Here is a 20,659-nt window from a genome sequence, read left to right on the forward strand (position 1 = left end):
AGCCATTTATACCAGTGCAAAATGAACACAGTGTGGGTATAAAGCACTACCAAGTCAGAACTGTACTGTTTTGCATTCATTTTGTAACAGTGGAAATGACTGCAGCAGGCACAGGACTAAGAGAATCAGGCCCGCTGACTCATAGAACCTTCTGGAACTCCCCTGGGACCAGCACCCTGTATTCAGAGCTTCATAGGTGGCTAGATTTTCAGTGGTGCCCATAAATCTTTATTTTCCACAAAAGGAAAAAAATCCATGAGACATTCCTTTTAAAACAACCCCCCTTCCCCCCCCCCCCAGTGTTTACCTTTTTCTACAGGATCAGTATAAGCTTTTAGCATTACATACTTTCTCTCTGTTTTTATTAGTATTTTAAATGTATTTCATTTTATTAAATATCCTCTTCAGAAAATCCAATTAAAATGGACAAGAGAATAGACCAAGGACATATATATACACACACACACTCTCTCTCTCTCTCTCCCCCCCCCCCTTGTTTTTGGCAGGATTTGTGCCTACTGTGCCCAGAAAAAAGTTTTTTTCATCACACAACATACATAATTGCAAATTCATTCCTCTGTCTCTCCTCCCACACTTAGCAGACAGACACACTCCAACATGTATGCAGTAAACAGAGACCTTATATCTGCAGCTGGTAAATGTAAAACCTCTAAAGAAATTAGGAAAGTTAAAAAAAATGGTTTTTAGTTAACTTTGTTGTAAATGTGCATTTGCTACCAAGGTTTCAATAGCCCAAGTTTGTCCGGCTTTTGGTTTCTTTTCAGAGAGCATAAAATTACTTCAAAACAATTATTATTTTCCCCTACAGTAATAATTAAAGAAGCAACAGTGCTAGCAGGGGCAGGGGCTTTCTTTCACTGTGTGCGCATACAGCAGTGCCTAGCACAATCAGACGCCATCCCTGACTGAGGCTTCTAAGTGCTTCTGGAACACAGGTATTAAATAATAAATTATAACAACTAAGTTCTCATGTGGCCTGTTCCAACACCTGTTGAAGTCAACAGAAAGACTCCCAATAGATACTGCATATCAGGTCCATGCACAACCCACTTTTTCAATCACCAGGACTCTTGCAAACTCTTGTAATCCCCGTGTGAGAATGTTGACAAAGCCTTGTGTCATTTTTCTACTTGTTATATAACAGAAGCTTCACACAAGATGGTGGCGGGTTTTTTAAAGTATTTTCTGTGGTATCTTTCACCCTTAATTACAGTCAAGAACTTTGTGGAATGAACATGAACTGTCTTTATGCAATTCAGGCTCTATTAATTTCTGTTTAATCATCATGGCTCTTTTCCAGAATAATAAAACACAGGAGCTTGCTAGTCATTCAGAAACAAGGAAGCTTAGCTGACTTGCTAGACATCACTGGTGAAGTTTTGCTGCTACATCAATGTTATTTTAGCAAAAATATTTCTCAGGTCTGATGGAATGTGCTGTAACAATAGCGGTTGTCTCTTGGACAACACAGTCCAACTGGATGTCTTTCCGCCACTCCCCAATCAAAAAGGATCGCACCTCCAGCTGGCATGGTCTAAAAGAAGAGTTAAACCATTACAGCATGGTCACAAACTTGCATTCATTCCAGGATGGCATTTCCTTTACTAAAAATATTATAATATTCTACAGCAATGGTCCTAGCCCACTCTGGCTTACAACTGTTTTCCTGCTGTGTTTACACTGTAAACTGCAGGAAACATAGCAATTCTTAAAGAACACCCTGGCTCCCTATTTGTTTTGAGTGCAATTCAAGGCGCTGATGCTGATTTGTGAATATCTATGGAGGTTGGGCATAGGCATAGAAGTCAAGGTTAGCTGGGGATTCTTTTGTTGTCAGTCCTTAGACATGGATTTCTGAGGGCTAGTGGTTGAAGGGGTCCTCAGTGGAAAGCAGTTGGATTGGGAATTTTTATGATGTCTGGTGTGCAGAGCCAGAGTCTCTGGTGGACATTCAGGCTTTGGTGTACAGTTCATATCTTTCCCTTGGCCTTATCCTATGAAGGCAGCATGACTGTGATGGTCCTACATAGTTTAGGGATGAGTAAAAATGTTTAAAGTGGTCAAAAGGTGAGGTACACTATCTTTAATTAGCATAGAGCAGTAAGACACTGGCCAGCGCTGAACCCTTTGACCAAGTCACAGTCAAAATGGACCCCTTTCAGGATATAAAGAGTTCACCAAACTGTCTACCCTCACCAGGGTCTTCAGCCTCATCTGTGAGCCCTTTAAATCCAGTCCTTTGCTCAGTTCTCTAAAAGGGCCTTGTCCCATTCTCTTGACTTAGGCCACCTAGCCAGTGATGACGGGAACCCAGACTTGTCCACTACTCTGGGTTCTAACCCAGGGACCCTACAAACAGCAGCCACATACTGCTTCCTTGAATTAGTTGCTGTTGAATTCCTTGGACCTGGTCCCTTTACCTGAGGTTTAAAGTTCTCAGGTCCTCTGTCTCTCCTAGTCCCAAGTCTAGTAAATGCATCCCATCAAGATCCTTTGGTCAGAGGGGAGCACTCTCCTTCATTCCCTCTGTCTCCAGCCTGGAACTGAGCTGCTAACCCCTGCAGCTCCTTTTATCTGAGCCTGCTGAGATCTGATTGGCTGCTTCCATGAGGGTCTCCAGGCAGGCCTAGAAGACTCACCTCCACTGCTCCTTTCTGGGGTGGGGTGTAGTAGGACCACAGAGCCTTCAAACACATACTAGGGAATAATCAACAGTTACACCGACTGGCCAAAGATGCATCAATGCCAAAGTTTGTTATCAGCCTGAATCTCCTACACTGAAGTGCACAGCAGTAAGAAATGAACCATCACAGAGATGGTTCAATATGTTTTAAAATGCATATGAATCTGCCACCATTAGTAACAGACAGAGCGAGTACTATAATTCCAAAAACTCAGATAACAAAAGGCTTACATGAGTCACGGTGGTGTACTTATCAGTTGCAAATATCCAATTATGAAATGCCTCCGCTGAGAAAGCTAAAATGAGAAATCACCAGGATTTCATCTGCTGTATAACTGGCAGAGGACAAATACCTAACTATATTTAAAGTGGTAAAGTACACACTATGACACCTTTATTTCCTATCCAAAGTTTAATTCTCTTGTTGTTGCTTCTGCCATTATTGGCTTGTTTTGGAAGGGGAGTGGAAAACCACTATACAGAAAACAGAGGAAAAACATGACCCATAAAGGTGAAACAATTATAGTTGGAGAAACTAAGATGTTAATCATGTGTTGGACATCAAGATTTACAGCACTCTGTTTCTTTCCCTCAAGCTAGATTCCTACAAATTGGGTACATGAAAATTAAATTGTGCTACAAGGTTTATATTGTCATTTTCAATAAACATACAACTGGCACAGATATGCTTAATCTAATCAGTAATTATGTATTGTAGTAGGGAAGATGGGATTTCTACTGGCTTATAGATCATCAAGACCTGTATTTCTCCTCTCTATAAACAATCAAATGCTTTCTAGATGTTTTTAATTTCTGTGATTTATGGTACATTTTCCAGATATCATCATGTTTGAATAAATGGATATTCAGAACAAACACTAACATTTTATTTGAGTTAATACTAAGATTTAATGAACCCTTATTTGAACTGGTGTCAGCTGGTGCAGTACATCTTGATATTGATCTTAGCAGCCATATGTCTTTAGAATCATTTGTATAGATATAATACGTGTGGTATGGGTGGAAGTGAAAAAGAAATCTGAGCTATTGACCATGAAAAGCAACGTAAGCACCAATATTAGTGCAGATAACACATTGTGCAACTGGACTGAATTTGCATTAGTAAATTTTGCAGCTTTTTCCAATCTGCCTCTATCCTCAAAATGTCAGAAGAGAAAACGTAAGTATCTATCTTGGGGCATTGTTAACACCCCATCCCCACAACAGCCAGATGCCATATGAGGAGGTCTCACTTTTGTGGTTTCTCAGGGACTTTTGGGGCCTAATCCTGCTGCTTTTAATAAGGTAGAGCTCTCATCTTAATGACATCAGTGTGAGTTTGGCTGAGTAAGGGTCACAAGACTGGGTCCATTTTGACACTTGCTACTGGAAAATGAGGACTTTTATGGGGCTTGATGACCCAGATCTGTATTTGGAGCAAGGGGATATGCCTCAGGTAGCCAGATTATTCAGGGGAGTGCAAAAGAGTAAGGATATTATACTGCCCTTTTAAGAGGTTGTACAACAGTTCCTACAGCAGGGGGTGGGGAGTGGGCACCACATAGCTTCTTGAGTGTAAAGACTGCAGTTTACCTGTTTTCTAATAGGAGATACATGGATGTTCCTTGTATACATTCTCCTCCCTTGTCATGAACCTGTTCAGGGCTGGGTGCAATCTGGCCTTGAATGAAATATAGTCTCTAGTCTAGCCACATGATCAAAGTGATAAGATTGAGGGTCAAGGGAAATACACTTAGAAATCTCTAAGGAAGTGAAACAGAGAGCCCCTATTAGAAATATTACATAGTATTTTTCATTATTCAACCAGTACAGTCATATAAATTGTAGTGTGTTGTAGAACTGGTTGAAAGTTTTTAATGTAAGCATATTTTTGACAAATACTTTTTCAAGCAAAGTGATTCCCCCCCCCATTTTGGGTGGAAAAAAAATGGCAACTGAAGAAAAAAAACAATTCAGTAAAAATGTTCTGGCTTTCATAAAGATTTTTTACCTTTAGGGAAAAAAAATCTAGTTTTGGTTTCAGCAAAAGTGAAACATTTTTACTAAAAATGCTTTTTGAAAACCAAATGTGTTTGGTTTTTATTCATTAAAAGAAACTGAAAAAAATTGTAGAAATGTTTGGAAAAAAATGAAATAATGAAAAACAATTCCTTCAGAAATAGATTGTAAAATGACAGTGTTCCAGTGTTTTGGGCCATTGCTACAGAAAACTGTAGTGATGTTTCATATGTGTGTACATTTTATAAAAGGAATATCCACTTCTCACTGAAATTTTGTAAAAATGACCCTCCTGATTATTTGAATGAAAAATGCTTCATAACCTGCTTAGATGATTAACCTAAAATAAGTACATTTTAGTGTATAGACTACAATCTTGTAAAACCAATAACACAGGCTCTGCTTTTACTCATCTTACTTCTATAAATTAGACATTTACAAATATAAAATTATTCATGTTTCCTCCTTCTGTAATGTACCAGCATGATCTGAATAGATTTGCATCCAATAACCAAAATGTAAATATTTAATGAATGTTCATATATTTATCAAGCCATGAATAAGTTATAAAAAAATTAGACCATTAATAATGTTGTAAGTTGCTGTTTTCAAAAAAAAAAAAAAAAAAGTGAAAATCATTTGACAAAAGTTGAATTTTTCAATACAATTTTAATTTTGAGATTGATTTTTAAATCTGATTTTTACTTTCTGTCTGAGCAGAAAGCTTTGTTTAGTTGTGTGCTGAAAATAAAACCACAAATGAAAGGCCTGCTTCATATTATTATTGAAAAAAAAAGAAAGAAAGAATTATGCCTTTTCACCAGATTTCCTTTCATCATACTCTGGAAGAAGAAAACACAATATATATACACTTTAATAATGAGTTGTTTGTACATACACCATCTAAAATGCAAAACAGTAAGTGGCCTAAAGAATATCTTGCTATTCAAAATAATTAGTGAGTATAAAAATAAATTAGGGGACCAATCCTGCTGTTCTTACACCCTCAAGTAAATGGGACTGTAACACATGATAAAAGTTCCATATTGCCAACACCAAGCATTCAAAAATCATGAGTCAGGCACCCCAAAATCATGAGGTCAGTCTAAAAACCATGATTTTTTTTTAAAAAAGGAATAAATTTCGGACTGTCTTCATTTACCTTCCAATTTAAGCTTGTAGGGCCGACTCGGGTCACATTTTCAACCTTTTTTTGCACCCATAAGAGCTAGAAACTTGATTTAAAAAAATGAAAGCTGAGATTTTCTGTATTCACATTACTGTAAGAGCTGAGGCTTTAAGAAATATACCAAGTAGCAAGAGAGCTGGCAACCCTGAAAGTTATCCATATGAACCCAGAGTGAGTAAGGGTTGCCCCCTGCAGGATTAAGTTCCATGACTGTGCATGGAGCCATGGCACCCTAGCAAAGAAAAAAGATTGACACATGTACTTTTTTGTTCTGTTACACTCAACACTGTACTGCTACTGAGCTTCTTGGGGGCACACAGGAAAGATAGGAGGAATGGCTCACTCCAAACAGCAAATTACAAAGCAAAATCCAACAAACAAAATCTAAAGGAAAGAAGAGGGTTAGAAACAGGCGAAAAGCCACAGGGCAGCATTCACGGTCATGCCAGTTGGTTTGTCTGTTATACATTAAAATAGTTACCCTAGGAAGTGCTGCCTCATTTGTTGTTCATGTCATTTTGAAGATGCAGAGGATATTAAAGGGAGGAGGAAAAAAAAACAGAAACAGACTTACCAGCATATTTTGTGTATTTTTTTCTTTGAACAGTGTTTAGGAAAAAAACATGCTGCATTAAACTAATACTTGCTCAAGCTCTCATTGTACTTTTACTTCTTTTGGTTCCAGGTGGATTCTCTTTCCTTGTTCCTATTTTATTTTATAGACCCCTTTTCTCAAAGAATAAAGGGTTCAGGAAGAGGAGAAAAAGGACAGTTGTAAGTGCAAAGGAGAGTTGGAGAGTCTAGGTTATGTCAGTTTTTTCCTGTGCCACTGTTTGGTTGGTAAAAGCATAGCAAAAATGTGGGACGATATTTTACAGAATAAAGCCAGACAAATTCCAGCTGGCATCATTTAATCAGTCTTTCTACAGGCAGAAGGGAACATTTCCCCAAGACTGTATTTCATTTTCATGCATACGTGTAAGTACCTGTCTAAGTCCCAACCAGAGGCAACTTGAGTATACTGGGGTTCATTGATTTCCTGTTACTGCAGTAAGATACTGCATCAAGATAATGATTTACAATGCAGATTACAAAACACTGATTTGCAGCAAATTACTGAATCCGTGGCTAATGATCAGCCCCACAGGTTTCAGCTGAAGCCAAGTTGAATTAGAATTTATGTTTCACATAAGAAAACGTTGCTTAATCTGTGGGCAGAAGATCTCTGAGACTTAACAAAAGAAAAAAAAAGTTTTTTCTGGTGGTTTTACATGATAGTAGTCAGATTTCAATAGGTGGACTGGATAAAGATTTTATCTTCAAGGTCATGACACATTAGCAGATAAATGTATTACCCATTCCTATTCTCACATACACCCTACATGTGAAGTCTTAAATATCCCTCTGCAGAATGCAATTAACATCCAAGAAGGCAAAAAAAAAAAAAAAAAAAAAGGGGAGGTGGTAAATGGCATTCAGCCTTGACACCTGTAGCACTAAACCTCTGCTTCCCCCCACCCCATTCCTGGAGACACTGCAATACCAGGTCAATCTGAAGGCAGATTTTTTTTTAGACACAAGAAAGTGAAGCCAAATGGCAACAGCATTATTTGGACCCACAGAAATAATCGTCATAACAAGCTGAAATCTCTCCTATATGAAAAAATAGCAAAGGCAAAACCTCTATGGATTGAGTGACAGGACTTTTATTGGATTATTTGGAACAGAAACTGGAAATTGAGGGACTAAATTGACGGACCAAGCTCCAGACTAGTGTCGTTACCATAGAGGACATTAAAGTTGGTACCCTGTATTTCACAAGGCATTGTAAGGAAAGGGACAATTCTATCAATAGCAACTGATACAACGATATCAATTTGGGCAATAGAACTATATCTATTTTAGGCAATAAATTCAAATCCTGTCAGTTAATTCATAGACAGAAATTAACTTGACTCAGAAATAAATTGTATTGCTGTTTACAAAAGGAGCAATAGGACTGGCAGGTTCTAGTAAGGGAGTGTTGAATCATCCCACTCCAACTGCTCTTGCCTGGTGGCATTCTGTTTGTCTCCCGCATTTCCAATTTCTTCTTCCTCCTCCTCTTCTTCACTTTCACCTGATTCATCACTGGTTGTATCTTCCTCCTCTTCTACCTCCTCCTCACTCTCCTCTTCTACATGGTGAGGCTCTTCATATTTCTACATTATGTTAGAAAACACAGAAGGAAAGGGACTTGTTCATTAACCTAGCTAGGGGAACATAAAGCAGTTGAACCAATAGTTTAATACCTCCTGTAACACCCATGAAAATAGGTAACGTAGCTATATAATGGCTTGCTCCAGAAACTAATTGCTAATATATTGGGAAAGCGTGATTTACGTGGCTACCTGGTTACTAGAGATATATATAGATAGAGTAGAATAAAGTAGCAAGTAAATTCTAAAGCTTGAAGCTATTGTAACAAAAATGGAATACTGGTAAATGATTGTCCTTGTTTAGCAAAGCTACCCATAGTTAGCTCTTTTAACTTTTGCTCATGTGTCAGTTTCTCTAGACAGGTGTTCAATTTTGTTGCTCTTTTCTGAACCTCTGCCCTGGACTTCCCCTTGCCTTCAGTTTGTCAATATTTGGTACCAGCACATTTTAAAATGGACAAATTGCATTGTTGTGGGTGCTTCAAATTGCAAGAGTCTATGCTGGGCAGGAAGTGATAGGGCAATGCTCCTCTCCCTCTTAAGCCAATTCTTCACCATCCCATCAAACAACAATCAGATGTAGGAGGACAAATAAAATAATAAATAATCAGAAGCATAATCATCATCTGTATTATAGCCATGCCTACAGGCCTCACCTTAGATCAGGGACCAATTGTGCTAGATGCTGTACATACACATAGTAAAAGACAGACCCTGCCTTGAAGAGTGATCACACAAACAAAGTAGCAATCTAAATAAGTCCATCTTTAAAGTGTTTTTAAAAAACAGTAACTAAACAAGCTACCACCCAAAATGCTAACTCCTGGAAGTGCCATGGCAATCCAACTTTTTTGCATACCTCCATGGGGTTGACAGTAATGGTTAGAGCAGAATCATCCCAATCCATTTCATTTTCTTTACTTCCTTCATTTTCTGTAGAGCTGGGCTGATGAGAAGTCCGAATTCTGTAGATGCCCAAGGCTATGATGAAGACTAGTATGCTGACACAGATTATTATAACAATAGTAGCCACGCTTGGAACAACTGAAAAAAATAATGGAATAATTTCTCTACAGATTTGCCTACACACCACTAAATACATTCTTTCCTTCTATTTTTTTCTTTTCTTATGCTAAGATTCTGCAACCTGCACATCACTGGTAATATTTCCAATAATTACATTCAGTGATCACAAATGGTAAGAACAATGCAGAACAACTCAATGTTAGACAGTTGTCTGTTGCTGCCAGAAGGTTAAACTGTCCTTCATCCATATTGTCCCTTTCTGCTAAGGGCAGCCAGCACGTCCCTTGGCCCGCGCCGCTTCCCGCAGCCCCCATTGGCTTGGTGCGGTGAACCATGGCTAGTGGGAGCTGCGATCGACCGAACCTGCGGATGTGGCAGGTAAACAAACCTGTTCGGCCCGCCAGGGGCTTTCCCTGAACAAGTGGCGGACCGGCTTTGAGAACTACTGTGCTAAGGGACAAATATTCCCAGATATTCCCAGGATTACAATTAGAGAATTAACTTTATTTGTGAAAATCACTGATGTCTGGAATTCTGCCATTTGCCAGTTTTAAATTTTTCAACTTTCTGGTCTCTATTTAAAAAAAAAAAAAAAACCTGGCCACACAATTTCCAATAGTGTATTTTTTAACTAAAGCACAACTCCTCAGGAAGACAGAGGGGGACAAATGTTACTTTCTTTTACACCTATGCAATGACTTCTTTTGGGTTGCCCAGGGTATAAGTGGGGATTCTATGTCTTCATTGGTTGACTGAACTGAATCACAACAGAAACACTGACAACAACTTAAGTATTATGAGCAATTTCTGTATAGTTAATACCTGAGCCAGGAATGCTGTTTATGTTTTCTTCTGGGTGATGGATAGACTGGAGAAACGGTGGCTGTATTACCATGTGATTTACATGCTCCATAAAATTAGAGTTCGAGTTGTGTAGGATATTAACCTGGAACAAAAGAACAAGCAGCATGATACTACAAAGTGCTGTAAATTCCAATACCATGCCTTCTGGTGTCTGAAACTGGTCTGATGATGAACTTCACAGCAAAGATTATAGTATATTGATCTTGGTAGAAGATTCATGTTCATTTTGTAGGCACTGGAGACAAGATCAAATGTTTCCCAAGTCAGTTAACCTATCCTGCGTTATTTTATGGTTTAGCTGGGCCACTTTGTTATTGGTAGCTCTTGAACAGACTCAAAGAATAAAGAAGCTCTCTCTCTCTCTCTCTCACCTGTGTGAACCAGCTCTCTTTTTTCATCTTTCTATCATAAGTTAGATGCACTATTGAAGTCAATAAGAGTTTTATCATTGTATTTAACAGGAGCAGGTTTGGGCATTTGTAGAGCCCTTATTAATTTGATGGAATTTTCTAAAGTACTCTAGAGAACTGTCTTGAGGGCACTCTGTTCTCTGTCCTACTCTAAGTGCAAGCACAGCCTCTTGTTTGAATGTGATGCTATCTCTGTTCTACTCCAGGTTAAGTAACAAATGTGGAATGTTTCTTTGGGGCTCACTGAGCTCTTTTCTATTCTGCTTCTATGGGGAACGCTATGGCAAGTTGGGAGTCTTGCAGTGTGGGGAGTCATCCAGTCTGCTCCCTGTATGTATAACTGCTGACATTAGTGACTGATACATTTTATTACTCTTGCTTCTGTTAGCAATATAGAGCCATGTCAGCTGTGGGAGAGTGGGCTGAATTCTATTTTGGCTCATGCATTATCATAATTGTTAATTAAGTTGCAAAGGCATGGTCAAATTCAGTCTTCATTTACACCTGTGCCACAACACTAAAGGTAATGGAGTTAGGCACACAAGAAACTCTAGAGAATCTGGCCTAGAAAATCTTTATGGAGATGATCAATGAGCCAGAAGGAACAAAGCTGGATTTTCAGAACCCAGATTACATTTACAGGACCAGCAACTAAACTCAACCTTTTTTCTTGTAAACCAACACAAACTGTTCTGAAAATCATTGAGACCCCAACACAGAACTCTCCAATGACAGATTTAATGTCAATTTGCACAGTGCAACAGCATTTGAAAAATGTCCAGATGAAAACCCAAAGAATCATCAACATGGTGCTCAAGAAAGTGTTTCACAAAAGTAAGTATTCATGGCAGTCCTGACTATGCAATGTAGCAGGTGTGCATGATGCTTGTGTTCTTCCTCCTTGCCCAAAAATGAGAGGCTAAACAGGCATTCAGAATTCCAATAGAGAGGACCCATTCCAAAGACATAAGGAAGAGAATGGGACAGTCATCCCAGGAAATGGGAGATAAGTGGTGAGCAGAAATGATTTCAAGTATACAGCACTTGTGGAATTACTCCCAGGAGCTGTTGCCCCCGTCAGTTTGGTTGACTGTGGAGCAGAGAATCCGTCACCAGCTGAACAGTTCACTTGTGTGAATGTAGTGCCTCTAGGTCTGGTTTTAGTATGCAGCCTCCAACTCCGTAGCTGAAATTTTTGCTAGCCATTTTGAATCCATTTCAGTTGGAGGCACAATTTGTTCCATTTCTACATTTAACAGATTTATGGGTGCAAAAGCAGGAGCAACTGTTCGTAGGTGAAAAAATATGTACTCAAAAGTGGAGTGGATTATTTTTTAAAGTATTGACCTTTCCCATAGTACTGACTATTTAACCTATTTTATAAGTGTAATTTGAGATCCTAATGTGGGAAAACAAAAATGGAAATACCCAGCCCTGAAATAGCTGTGAATTACATCTATAACTGTCAAATAAAGGTGTATCTTTCAAAGTGCATGAAGTCAAAACCCAAAGGTTCAAAAAATATGCATTTTAGAAGGGAAAAGGATCAAATAGAGTGACCTGGCCCAATGCAGCTGCTAGTGTAATTCATATTATCTCTATTAAAACAGATAGTTATTAAAATGCAATATTTTTGTTGGCAGGATTGGACTTTTTCTGTGAAATTTCATACCGAGGACTGCCACCTCCATTTGTAGTAGATAAACCTGGATATACATGTAAGCAGAACCTTTTCTACAATCCTATTAACCCAATTCCAGTTCTTAATGAACAGGTAGCCATATACGTTATACGTTGCCATATCAGATTGGACCTGAAGTGCACCAGGTTTTATATTCTGACTCTAGCAATCTCTAATACCGGATTAGACCATGTAAAAAAGCACCACCACAATTGGCACCTGGGTTCAGACTAAAGAGGATTACATCAGCATGGAAATTGAGCAAAACTGCCCCTCTCTCTTGTGAAAGTTTGACTTGAGCCCCATTACTGGGATAGAGTAAGGAGGCTTACACCACTGCGCTTGTTTTGTGCCTCCACAGAGAGCTTAAGCCCTGGGATATCAATCTGGCATATTATACCAGCATGCAGTTCACTTTAAAGAAAAAAATTGTTAACTAGAACAGGTGCTAGTGGTGTTGAGTGAGGTCTTTGAAGTAATGCCGCATACAAGAATTTAAAGGGCTCTTTCGTGCCGGAACAGCATGCTGGTTACTAGGCAGAGCTCGCTTGCCTGTGATTTGTGGAGACACCTGCAGTATCTCACATTGCTGTGCATAGGAAGCAATAGTGTTCTGCCTCATTTGCTGGAGACAAAAATATGTGGACTCTCTGCTTTATATGCAATTATTTAATTGTGACTGACTATGTGTGAGCACCAAATGCTGTAGAACAGAGTGTTGATCCTGAGGTTGAAAGATGCAGTACATCTGATGCGTTAGACTATGAAAGTGAAGATCCTCTATAAAAAACTGAATTGAACCCTATCCTCATACTGACTTAGGACTTAATCTGGAATGATTTCCTACTGATGAAGAATACATCATTTCACTTACCGCAAGTCGGTAACACTTTGTGGCACACAAAAAAGCAGCACTGACAAAAAAGAAACCATATGTGAAGTTGGAAAGCAATGAGCTTGCAGCATGGTGCTTTCAAGCTGCAGTATAATAGTTGGGACATAGGTTGGAGCTTGAATGTGGGAGGCAGTTCATGGAAAAATATTCATGGTAAATAGGCCCAATGTTAGATGGGGTGGATCTGAGTTACTACAGAGAATTCTTTCCTGGGTATCTGGCTGGTGAATCTTGCCCGTATGCTCAGGGTTCAGCTGATTGCCATATTTGGCGTCAGGAAGGAATTTTCCTCCAGGGCAGATTGGAAGAGGCCCTGAGGTTTTTTCGCCTTCCTCTGTAGCATGGGTCACAGGTCACTTGCTGGAGGATTCTCTGCACTTTGAAGTCTTTAAAACCATGTTTTGAGGACTTCAATAAGCTCAGACATAGGTGAGAAGTTTATTGCAGGAGTGGGTGGGTGAGATTCTGTGGCCTGCATGGTGCAGGAGGTCAGTCTAGATGATCATAATGGTCCCTTCTGACCTTAATATCTATGAAAAAGTAAGGATGACCTACACCTCTACTATGCATGGGAAGAATGTGGTTTTGTATATTATGTGATACAGCATGGCCAGAGGGCAACAGGAGAGTACTAAAAGGGAGCCTTATTCCCTGTAGAGGGAAGAAAGTTTGCAAGAGACTAATTAAAGCACCTGAAGCCAGTCGCATGATAAAAAACCCCTGCTTCAATCAGACCAGGAGGAGTTAGAGCAGAGAGCAGTTTGGAGAAGTGCCATGGCTGGCTAGAAGACCAAGACCCTAGGTAAAGAGACACCTGGTTTGTGGGGGGAGAGGAGAGGAGAGGAGAGAGGGGTTGGGAGCAGGAAGCCCCACAAGCTGAAGAGCAGGAGAAGGAAGTAGCCCAGGGGAAGGAAGCATTCATTCAAGTGGTTTACCACTATCCCTAGGGCCCCTGGGCTGGGACCCGGAGTAGAGAGCGGGCCCGGGTCCCTCCCTCTCCACTACCCTTCTCTGGGTTTCTAGTGGGACAGTAGATACCCTAGTTCAGGGGCAGGAAACTGTGCCCTGAACCACTCCCCCACTCCCCAAGCAGAGGAAGTGTGGGACCCATCATAATTGTACTGGCAATTTGCCACAATTAGTATCAAGTGAGAGTTCATCTTGTCATTACATACCACTGAGTAGGCTAGGCAGAGCAAAATCCATTCAGTATTCCCAGCTAGGGATGCCATGCAAAATGAAAGTGACCTATGACATATGTAGAAGTTTTCCTCTCGTAAGTTATTACTACTCTTTCATTATAGAACCCAAAATGTGGTAGGTACTGTACAAACACAGGAACACTCAATCCCTGCCCTGAAGGATGAGGGAAGAAATGTAGTTCATCAATAACAGAGGGAAAGTTTTGGTAACAATGCATCTTTTCATTACTCACCTCCAAGTTAAAGTCATTACTGGTGTATCGGCCATTCAGCTCTGAGCACTTGATCCTGAACTTTCTATCAAAGATGTTGAAAGTGTGCCAATTGCGATATCGAACCTGTCGAAGCACCAGTTCATAGTTTCTCATTGTGTCCACACCTGAATCAGTAACACAACATGAATAAATACCAAAAGATGTGTAAGAGGCAAGCATTGTAGGAACCTTTGTGTTTACTACAAGAGTACTGAACAGGGAAATCACATGTTCTAAATAATAAAATAAAGTAGATAGAACAATCTGAATTTGTCAAAGATTCCAGTTCATATCAAGTTAAGTGAGCAATGTTAGGACTTCAGGAACTGTAACAAAAAAAAACCCTTATTTTCATACTAGAGAAAAAAATATACAGATGTGGCACTAATAATTTAGTAACTTCAAAAATTACAGTGTGGCCTTCAGTGGGTCAGGAACTGATCAGCACTTGTGTGAGAGCACCAAGGAATCCTCTCACTGACCTATGCCATAAGGGCTTGTCAAAGGGAGAATATGTTCTGTGTCCCCATATGCTCCTGGGGGTTCACTTCACCACATGGGGGTATAAAAGGTGGGGCTATGGACATGCTGAGTCCTACAGGATGAACCAGTTACCTGGTGGAGCAGGCTTTCATCTGGGAGCTGAGGTGGAATTGTGCTTTTTTGAGGCACAATCCCTTATTCAGCTTCCTCTGGATAGTGTGATTCAGGTCTGCTCTGTCCCTAACACAGAGTGGTACCTTAAAGGCAAAAACCTGGCCCTTTCCTTTTAAGAATGTAATTAAAATGTAAATGACTCATTAGCATACCATAGATAGAATACCCTGCTGTGGAGTTGGTGGCATCTAGATGTTTTCCTTGGTGCTCCTTACGATCCAGTTCTAAACACTCCTGTCTGGGATCTAGTTCCACACCAATGACCAAAATGTCACAGAAATCCAGGTTGTGAACCATTTCCTCTAACACAACTGGCTTATGGACTGTAAACACAGGGAATAGACCATACAGAAATAAGAAACAAAATCAGAGAAAGAACAGTCACAAAACAGATTTATACTCTAACATGGTTTGCACAGTGCTGTCAGCTTCCAAAGGGAATGGCTGAATAGTTCTAAGCATGTACTAAACATTGACTATAGCATGCAAGTCAAAAGCAAGAAATCTCCAGTACTCAGATGTGACTATGAGGGAGGCATATCAGTACTTAGATGAATCCAAAATATAGCAAACCATAATAAAAAGTACTCAAGAATATGTCAGAAATATAACATTGAAACATGATTTTGGAAGTAAATTCACAGCTTAACAATTTCGCTTTTCAATACTGTATTGACATCAGCCTGGTACTACTTCATTCAGTACATTACTACATGTGCCAAGGAGCTGAGAACATAAGTCTTTCTTTCTGTGATTGCACGATTCTCTCAATTCTTCTATGGCCCATAAAGAATTTTGTATTAGAGAGGATGCTATACTAATCTATCCAAGAACTAGCAGTCATAAACTGGAATATCAAATGATCACGCGTTTTCCAAGCTCAAAGTAATTGAGTTGTAAACTGACTGTCCTTCAGTGAGTAGTATAAAATCTATCCTGTCTCAGAAGAGAGTCAGATGCATATTTATATTTTAATTCTCTGGTCTACTTGGCACAAAGTGGCTGGAACACTGGCTTAACTGGCTCCCTGCGGATACCCTTTGCATAATATAAATCTCTGGAATCACAGCAACTGTCACCTCTCCTTTAGGTCCCAATTTAGAGGCCACTCCCAGGAGGAAGGGATTAAAGTCAGAACCACCCTATTCCCTGGCAATCTTCAGCTGCTGGAATAGCCCATGAGGGCTGTGGATTGCTGGGCACAGCCTTAACTGTTGTGCCTGAGATGCATCCAGCCCCCAGTCAGCTGCAGAACTGGGGGGTGGGGCAGAAAGACAGATAGCAGAGTTACCTTTGCCCCAACTCCCTCAGCTGTGCCAAGTGTATCTCTGCTGCAGCTGGGGATCTAGCTTTACAGAGTCTGTTAGGCAACTTTTCTAAAATCAGTGAAAAACTTCCTTAAGTTAGCAAGAATTCACAGGTTTCATAGTGGTAGCCATGTTAATCTGTATCAGCAGAAACAACGAGGAGGCCTTGTGGCACCTTAGAGACTAACAAATTTATTTGGGCATAAGCTTTTGTGGGCTAGAACGCAGAAAGCTTATGCCCAAATAAATTTGCTAATCTCTAAGGTGCCACAAGGACTCCTCGTTGTTTTTTCAAGAATTCAGTTACCTTTGCTCTTTGATCCATGGATGAAAGTGTCCAAATGCAAGAATGATTCAAGCCACAAAACATGGTACTTATAATTATAATTCAATATTGTTTGCAAAACCAGAATCTTTTCCAATAAGAGTTGCAACAATTTAACAGATACTTTATCCAGCCATTTTTTTTTTACTACTGTTAATAGATAATGGTATGAGGTAACATTTTCAAAAATGCCTAAGTGATTTGGGGACCTAAATCAATTGGACCTAGATTCCTGAGTCACTTATGGACAAGGTGCATTAAAACTGATGAGTTTTTAAAAAATTAAATCTGATTTTTTTATTTAAATTAAAAGCAGGATTATTTTAAAAATATTTAAAAATTAAATTTGAAGTTGACAACCTATATTAATCCCTACATTTAATATATTAAAATTTAAATTAAATACAAAAAATAATAAGCAGTAAATGTTTGCTCACAAGTTCCAAAGAAAGTCAAACCACTGAACTGATCAAAGCCACTGACTGAACACCTGAAACCAGAGTTTGCTGAAATATTAAACAAGCTTTTGACAGCAGTAGCCTCTTCTGCATGTGCAGAGAGAATATTTTCTTCATTTTAGTTTATTCAACTAGTTCCATGCAATGACTAGTTCATTCAAAGTTAAGAAACCCACGGGAAGCTGAAAAAACAGGGAAGCTTGTTTTCCTCTTCCAATCTATGAAGAGCAACTTAGTGGGAGAGAATGAGATCTGCTAGTTCTAAAATATTGAAGGACATGGTAATCCATTTACTAATGACAGATAATACTTCATTTGTTTAACACATCAGTTTTAAATGCAAAATGTCTTTTGATAAATAATTTTTCCTTACTTATCTAGCACAGTCAAGATAGTATAAGAACAATATTTTTTAAAACCATTTAATTGGATTTGAATTTCCATCCATATAGAGATGGGCAGAAATTACAAGTTAAAATGAAGCATCTAATCTAGTAAAAATGTAAAATATATTACTCAAATAAATGTGTATCAATATAGTGCATCCTCCTGATTATTAAGAAGCACAATATTTCATTAATGTTGCAAATCAAAAATTCTATTGGTTACCCATCAGTGTGGATCAATCTTCCCTTAGCAAAATAACTAAAAAGTACAAATGCAAAACACAATTAAAATCAATTACTTAAAACAAGGTTTTCTGCTTGTTGATTTAAATTACAATTAAAACTGGTGATTTAAATTGCTTTGATTTAAATCAGGGGTCTCAAACTCAAATGACCACGAGGGCCACAGGAGGACTAGTGCATTGGCCCAAGGGCCGCATCACTGACACCCCACTCTCGCTGCCCCCCACCCCGCCTCTTCCATGAGGCCCCACCTCTTCCCTGCCCCCATTCCAACCCCTTCCCCAAAGTCCCCACCCCAACTCCGCCCCCTCCCTGCCCCCGGGGGTGCAGGAGGGGTGCGGGGTGTGGCAGGGGGCTCAGGGCAGGGGGTTGAGGTGCAGGACAGGTTTGAGGTGCAGCAGGAAGCTCAGAGCATGGGGTTGGGGTGCAGAAGAGGTGCAGGGTGTGGCAGGGGGCTCAGGGCAAGGAGTTGGGGTGCAGGAGGGGTTCGGGGTGCAGGGTCTGGGGTGACAGCAGTGCGCACCGGGGCCAGGGCAGGCTCCCTGCCTGCCTACCCTGGCCCTTGCGCCGCTCTGCTCCAGGAAGCGGCCGGAACCATGTCCCTGTGGCCCCGGGAGGGGGGCGAGGGCACAGGGCTCTGTGAGCTGCCTTGCCGCTCCCCCAGGTACCTCCCCTGAACCTCCCCGTTCCCAGCCAACGGGAGATGGGGGGGGGCGGTGCCTGGCAGCCATGGCAACGCACAGAGCCCTCTACCTCTTCCCCCCCGGGCCACAGGGATATTGTGCTGGCCGCTTCAGGGAGCGGTGCGGGGCTCGCGGGTCAATCCCGTGGGCCGGATCCGGCCTGCAGGCTGTAATTTGCCCACCCCTGGCCTGGAGGTAGGCTGGGGGCGGGCTGCAGGAAATAGTTCCGCAGGCCGCGTGTTTGAGACCCCTGATTTAAATCGATCTGTCCTGTTTAGGACTAGATTTTTAATGGTATTTTGGTGCCTAAAGATGCAAATACATGCCTAGTGGGATTTTCAAAAGCATCTAGGCACTTAACTCCCAATGGGAGTTAGGCACTGAAGTACTTTTGAAAATCCCTCTGATCACCTAAATACATTTAAAAATTTGGCACTTAGGCATTTTTACTCATAATGCACAGGGATCGGAATGAAATCTCAGAGTCCCTAACATGCAAAGTGACTGATCACCTCTTCTGAACAGGTATCCTTTTACATATTACATTGCATGCAGTGATTGTAGCTCACGAAAGCTCATGCTCAAATAAATTGGTTAGTCTCTAAGGTTCCACAAGTACTCCTTTTCTTTTCACTATGATCTAGAATACTTTCTGGCCTTTGGAGGGCAGATATAGTTTAAGGCAACCGATAATTAGGATTGTTACAGAAAAGAAGCTTTAGAGAACCAGGGCCCCTATATATCATTAGCAGTTTCAGCTTTTCTGAGAGATGTAGAAATAGTTGCCTATTATTCTGGTCTGAGAAATGTAGCTGAGGAGGATTCCTAAGACAGCTGGTTAATGGCTTTTTAATTAAACTTCATAACAGCAGCCAAAAGGAAGACTCTTTTTTTAAGAAATTTTTGGTGATGCCTTATTGATATTTCCTAGTGTTTGCCTACCACTGAAAGAGTCGGGATATTTCATGTTAACTCTGTTGAGCACTTCTAATAAGAAGTAGGCTCTTCAAAAGCACAATGTAAAAAAAAAAATTAAATGGTTTAGAGAAACTGTACTTAATGAACATACACACAGTAGGCCTGTAAACTTGTGCCTGAGGATCTGCCCGTTTGTTTCAAAAATTGTTTGAAATACACAGTAAAATAGTCTAAATCCGAGATTGTGAGCTCTCTGGGGCAGAGATTGTCTGTGTTATTTCTGTGTACTGTATCTTGTACAATAAGGCCTTAACTCCAGCTTGAGGCAAATGTGGAAAACAAATACACAAACCTCCATCATTTTCTTTAAAGTCCACAGAATGTTCCACTTTGGTGACTGTGCTGACAATTCTGATATCTGGTAACAGAGTCACTCCTCTTTCACTTTCAAATTGCGTAGCTGGTCTAGCAAAGTGGTCCATTCCACTTATTGTGATCTTGGGCTCATTGGCCTGAAACACCATTACATAGGCTTCTATATCTGGGATGTTAATGCAGACATCTTCACCAAAACACCTGAAAAATATATTTCTTTAATTGCATGGAATAGTTGTCAGGTGAAATTCCTCCCTTGCTAGAGGCATGCAGTATAAAGCAAGCTAGCATGGCTACCTCACCCACTCTTTCTATGCATGTTTCTGTCTTTGCTTTCTTTTGCCCAATGCCCAACTAGTTAATTTTTGTGCTTATTTCTCCATGTTATTTAAGCTGCCTTTGCCCCCAGATAAGTCCATTTCATACTGTGATCCACCAGTACATATGCACATCTTTCTGTACTCTGCCATGTGTAAAAGTTAGCAATGGTACTAACAGTTCTGGGTTGCAAAGTTCACGTGGGCCTATATACAAATGTTCACAATTACTGGAATTACCTTTGAGTAGTTTAACACTTCAGTGGCAAGTGCAATCATTAGTAAGGTCAGTAGGCAAGAAACATTTAGACACTTAATTAACATTTAACAAAAGAGTCAATGGTTAAAAAATAAAGTTAATTAGATAGCAACTAATCATTGTAAGCTTAACATTAGGGACCTGTAATAACCATACAGCTAAGGGTAGCCTAGAATTCCTCCTTACCTGTAAGGGGTTAAGAAGCTCAAATAACCTGGTTGGCACCTGACCAAAAGGACCAATGGGGAAAGAAGATACTTTCAAATCTGGGGGGTGGCGCGCGCAGAAC

At 40.1% G+C, this 20,659-nt stretch overlaps 1 protein-coding gene across 1 annotated transcript in view; it reads right to left on the reverse strand.

Moving 5' to 3' along the window:
• Window positions 1-407: 407 nt before the first annotated feature.
• The window catches only part of CLSTN2 (calsyntenin 2), a 697,293-nt gene continuing 677,041 nt past the window's right edge, over window positions 408-20,659 (reverse strand). The window contains exons 12-17 of the mRNA XM_074963962.1: window positions 19,772-19,995; window positions 15,252-15,422; window positions 14,422-14,567; window positions 9,959-10,082; window positions 8,970-9,154; window positions 408-8,113 (exon numbers count right to left, since the gene is read on the reverse strand). Coding sequence (XP_074820063.1) covers window positions 7,922-8,113; window positions 8,970-9,154; window positions 9,959-10,082; window positions 14,422-14,567; window positions 15,252-15,422; window positions 19,772-19,995 — 1,042 coding nt within the window. The 3' untranslated portion in view covers window positions 408-7,921. The remainder of the gene's footprint in view (window positions 8,114-8,969; window positions 9,155-9,958; window positions 10,083-14,421; window positions 14,568-15,251; window positions 15,423-19,771; window positions 19,996-20,659) is intronic.

This window comes from Natator depressus, chromosome 9, assembly GCF_965152275.1.
Source record: "Natator depressus isolate rNatDep1 chromosome 9, rNatDep2.hap1, whole genome shotgun sequence".
Taxonomy (NCBI): domain Eukaryota; kingdom Metazoa; phylum Chordata; order Testudines; family Cheloniidae; genus Natator; species Natator depressus.